Genomic DNA, 4,134 nt, shown 5'->3' with positions numbered 1-4,134 from the left:
TTTTTTTTACTTTGAGCGTATACGCCATGACGACGGGAAACGAACATAACGAGCAGATAAAGTGTGATTGATTCTTGAAGAAAATCTCTCTAAAAGACATTCTGTTTCATCACGAGCTCATTTTCCCAAAAATCAATTGAATTGTCATAAACGGCGCTGTAATTTATGACTTCTTCCAGAGGTCGCAGTCAAACACTATCGTATTTCTTCGTAATTCTATCGACTTAGGAAATTCTGTTCCGTGTGAGAAAAAAGAACTCGGCGACGGAAATATAAATCAGTTAATGTACCAGGGACGTTTAAATATAACAAAGGTGTGTTTCGAAATATAGCCCAGCATACTGGCTAGTGCTGATGACGTCATGAATCGACACGATATTGTACTGGTGTGCCACCATATTGTACTGGTGAGACAAGTGTGACGAGTTTGAGGAATTTTTTATTGCAATAAACTTAAATAACTTTTGGAACAAATTTGTTGTAAAGAATCAAAGGCACTATTCTCAATATGGCGTCAATTTGACGTCAACACACTGGCCAGTATATTTTGGAACGAATTAATACTATGGCGTCAATTCATGACGTCATCAGCACTGGCCAGTATGCTAGGTTATGGGTGTGTTCCGAAATATAACCTAACATACTGGCCAGTGCTGATGACGTCATAAATCGACGCCATATTGTAACGGTGTGCCTCCATATTGTACTGGTGAGACAAATGTGATGTAGCAGTATATCAAACGGGCGTGTGTGCATCAGACTTTGAGGAATTTTTTATTGTAAGAAACTTTAATAACTTTTAGAGCAAAATTATTGTAAACGAGCACAAACACTATTGTCAATATGGCGTCAATTTGACGTCAACGCACTGGCCAGTATATTTCGGAACGAATCAACAGTATGGCGTCGATTCATTACGTCATCAACACTGGTCAGTATGCTGGGTTATATTTCGGAACACACCCTATATTTCGAAACACATCCACTATTTATAGAAATGTCAAAATGACAAATTGGAAGATGGCGTGAATCAAACATAAATTTTAGTGACCTTGGACTATATTATGCCAATTATTTCACGATCTGGATATAACTCGACCCTTCCTAAATACAATCGTTTCTTAGAAGACAATTACCAAAGAGGATCGCCAAAATCGGAAAAAAAGAAACTGAAAAAGGACTCATCGACTGAAAAGAAAAGGAAACACAAGAAAAAAAGAGAAAACTACACTTGGAATGACGGGCAAACTTCATACGTTAGCACTGATTGTGAGGAAGAAACCGATCGCGAAGAAGACCAAGAAATTTCTCAATCAAACGACCAAATAAAATTGATCTTCGATAACAATACCTCCGATACGTTCGACATTCCGGATTGCGAGTCTTCCAGTAAAGACATCTGCGATAAATGTCACAAACCCATACGACCGCCGATTCTTCAACAACCCCGTGATGACGATGAAGAAGAGGAGTCACATTCTGAAATATTTGCTCTTGCAACTGCAACTCAAGATTCAAATATATCAGCAGCATCAATCAACTGCAACGAAGAACCGAATGACAGAAATTCCGGTATTCAAACCAGCAGCTTGCTTAGGTTGTTTACAGACAAACTATCGTCAGTGGCGTCCCACTTTGGAGTGGAAGGTTCTCTAACGATCCATAAACCACAACAGAAACAAGCACAATGTGGAGTCAGTTTTTTTAACGAACCCCATGGCAAATGTGTATGCAAAAACCCTAAGTGCCAACAAATAGATCGTGATGACAAACAGGAAAGCTTCACATGTACCAAATGCGGACAGCGTAGAAAATCTACCATCAACTACAGAGAAGATGTTAACACGAAGGAAATTTCTTCTAATACTACCATCGAGTCCCAAAATGGATCTCGAGTCGACTTCCAATCCCAAACCAGTTCAAGAAGAACAGCTCAAAGTGCACCGATGAGTGATGATAGAGGAAAAGATGGTCTATTTAAAGAAGATTATTATACAAAATCGTCTGTTTCTTTTGATCCAGACGTTACATCACAAGAAGTGAACAATTGCAAAAGTTCTCTTACAAATGTCCAAACTTACAGTCCTCCAAAGTTCGACCGAGAATCCTTATACTATAAAAACGATAGACGTCCAGCGTCCGAAGATTGCGACGAAGACGAATATGCCGAGAATGTAGCAACAAATAGAAAAAGATGCAAAAATAAATACAATAACAACAATGACAATTCCGAGAGTGACCAAAGCATTTCTCGAAATTGTTGCAGACGTCGTAAGGCAGTCGATAATTGTGGTTCAACTGGAAGAGTCAGGAGGAAGGGATCTCAATCGTAAGTACATTAATATAGGGTTGTTCGGAAAGTCATTTGGTTTTTTTTGTGGAAATGAAAGACAATTTTCGTATAATAAACATATACTTTATTAAATTATATATTGACCGTTCTGGTCCAACACCTTTTGCCATCTTTCTGCTAGTAGCATAATTCCACGCTCATAAAATTTTTGGTTTTTGCTGACAAAAAACTGATCGAGGAGGTTTTTGACCTCCTCATTTGAGGCGAAGATTTTACTGTCTAAAAAATTTTGGAGTGACCGGAACAAATAATAATCCGATGGTGCCAGGTCTGGAGAATATGGTGGATGTAGCATTGTATCCCATTCAAGCTGTAAAAGCTTTTGACGAGTGACCAAACTTGTGTGAGGTCTCGCGTTGTCTTGGTGAAACACTACACCTTTCCTGTTGATTAGTTCTGACCTTTTCTGTTGAAGTGCATCATTCAGTTTGTCCAGCTGATGACAGTAGACTTCCGAATTAATCGTTGTGTTATCCGGTAAAAGCTCAAAAAAAACAATTCCTTTAAAATCCCACCAAACAGACAGCATCACCTTTTTTTGGTGAATATCGGCTTTGGAAATGGTTTGAGCCGGTTCATCTTTTTTGCTCCATGACCTCTTGCGTTTGACGTTGTTGTATACAACCCATTTTTCGTCCCCAGTGATGATGCGCTTCAAAAACGGATCATTTTCCAAAAAAATACAATTAAATCCTCTGTCGGGAAAAAACGAAATAACTTTCCGAACAACCCTATCGAACGTTGATGTCCGCTACAAATTTTCGAATTGTAGTCGAAGTACTAGTAAAAACAAGAGAGATCAGCCTACTTCTGTACCAAAAAGCAGAGATGAATGCACAAACGAAATTATTTTAGGAAATTGTAAAGTAAGTGCTAACAGAAACTGTGACGAAATGTTTCCACAATCTCCTCTAGAAATGAAAGGATACGGCAAAGAGGATTATTATTATAAAACAGTGCCTTTTAAAGAACGATTTAAACATTGTATGCCGAAATTCAATTCGACCTTTAAACGATGTAAAACAAAAAGCGGCAACAGAAACAAATGGGAGACAAAAACAACTACAGCAATGGCCCATGATTCCCCCATGGAATGGAGAGACGTGAATGATGATGAAGTCAGATCAAGGCAAGGGAAATCAAAAAAGAGAGCGGAATGTGAAACCGAACACCAACAATGTTCTAGTAGTAACACAAAAAGAAAAATGAAAAAAATTGAAAAGAAAAGTTCAAAAGAATCTGTTTCTTCTAAACGATCAGGATCATGTAGTAAATGGCGTCGTTGAAATTTTCTGACTCAAATAAAGCTCTTTTCGACTGCGTACTTTGTTTTAATTTATTTCCTGTATAACTTACATTTAAATAGTGCATCCTTATTTAGGAAGCAAATACAGATCGTTGCAAAACTTGTGGTTAAATAATAATTGTGGATAATGGACAGTATTATTGTAAAAAAGCTTGGTTTCTGTGCTTGTTAAAAGTTAATAAATGTGCCTTTTTTACTAACAAATGTTTATTCATCAACTGATCCTCATGGGTGTAGATAGGAAGGAGCAAAAGGGGCACTGCTTCGCCTAGCAAGCTTATTACAGGCCTGACGCTGGAAGCTGGCGGAAATTTTAAAATGGCGTGGATGCGCGATGGCAAAAGTAGGCAGTTTTAGGTATAAAGATTGCAGCCCTCTTTCTTCAGTATTCCTATCAGAGGCGTAGATTAAATATTTAAAAATAGGGATCAGTGAGCAAGTAATAGACAGACAAACAGAAGAACTAATTGTTGAT

The 4,134-nt window shown here is 38.0% G+C and overlaps 1 protein-coding gene across 1 annotated transcript; it reads left to right on the top strand.

The window, feature by feature from the left end:
* Positions 1–1,000: 1,000 nt before the first annotated feature.
* Positions 1,001–3,677, top strand: LOC108744825. The gene is made up of 2 exons (XM_018480773.1): positions 1,001–2,329; positions 3,126–3,677. The coding sequence occupies exons 1-2, from the start codon at positions 1,065–1,067 to the stop codon at positions 3,637–3,639; spliced, it is 1,779 nt and encodes a 592-aa protein (XP_018336275.1). The 5' UTR covers positions 1,001–1,064; the 3' UTR covers positions 3,640–3,677.
* Positions 3,678–4,134: the final 457 nt, after the last annotated feature.

Source organism: Agrilus planipennis, unplaced genomic scaffold (assembly GCF_000699045.2).
Source record: "Agrilus planipennis isolate EAB-ADULT unplaced genomic scaffold, Apla_2.0 scaffold6, whole genome shotgun sequence".
NCBI classification, from domain to species: Eukaryota; Metazoa; Arthropoda; class Insecta; order Coleoptera; family Buprestidae; genus Agrilus; species Agrilus planipennis.
This window is presented reverse-complemented; position numbering and strand designations above follow the sequence as displayed.

Bases quoted from the DNA above. Each gene is read 5' to 3' on its own strand.
- LOC108744825 (XM_018480773.1), top strand. From the start codon at position 1,065: ATGCCAATTATTTCACGATCTGGATATAACTCGACCCTTCCTAAATAC. The intron at 2,330-3,125 runs GTAAGTACATTA...TTCGAATTGTAG, and splicing joins AGGAGGAAGGGATCTCAATC to TCGAAGTACTAGTAAAAACA.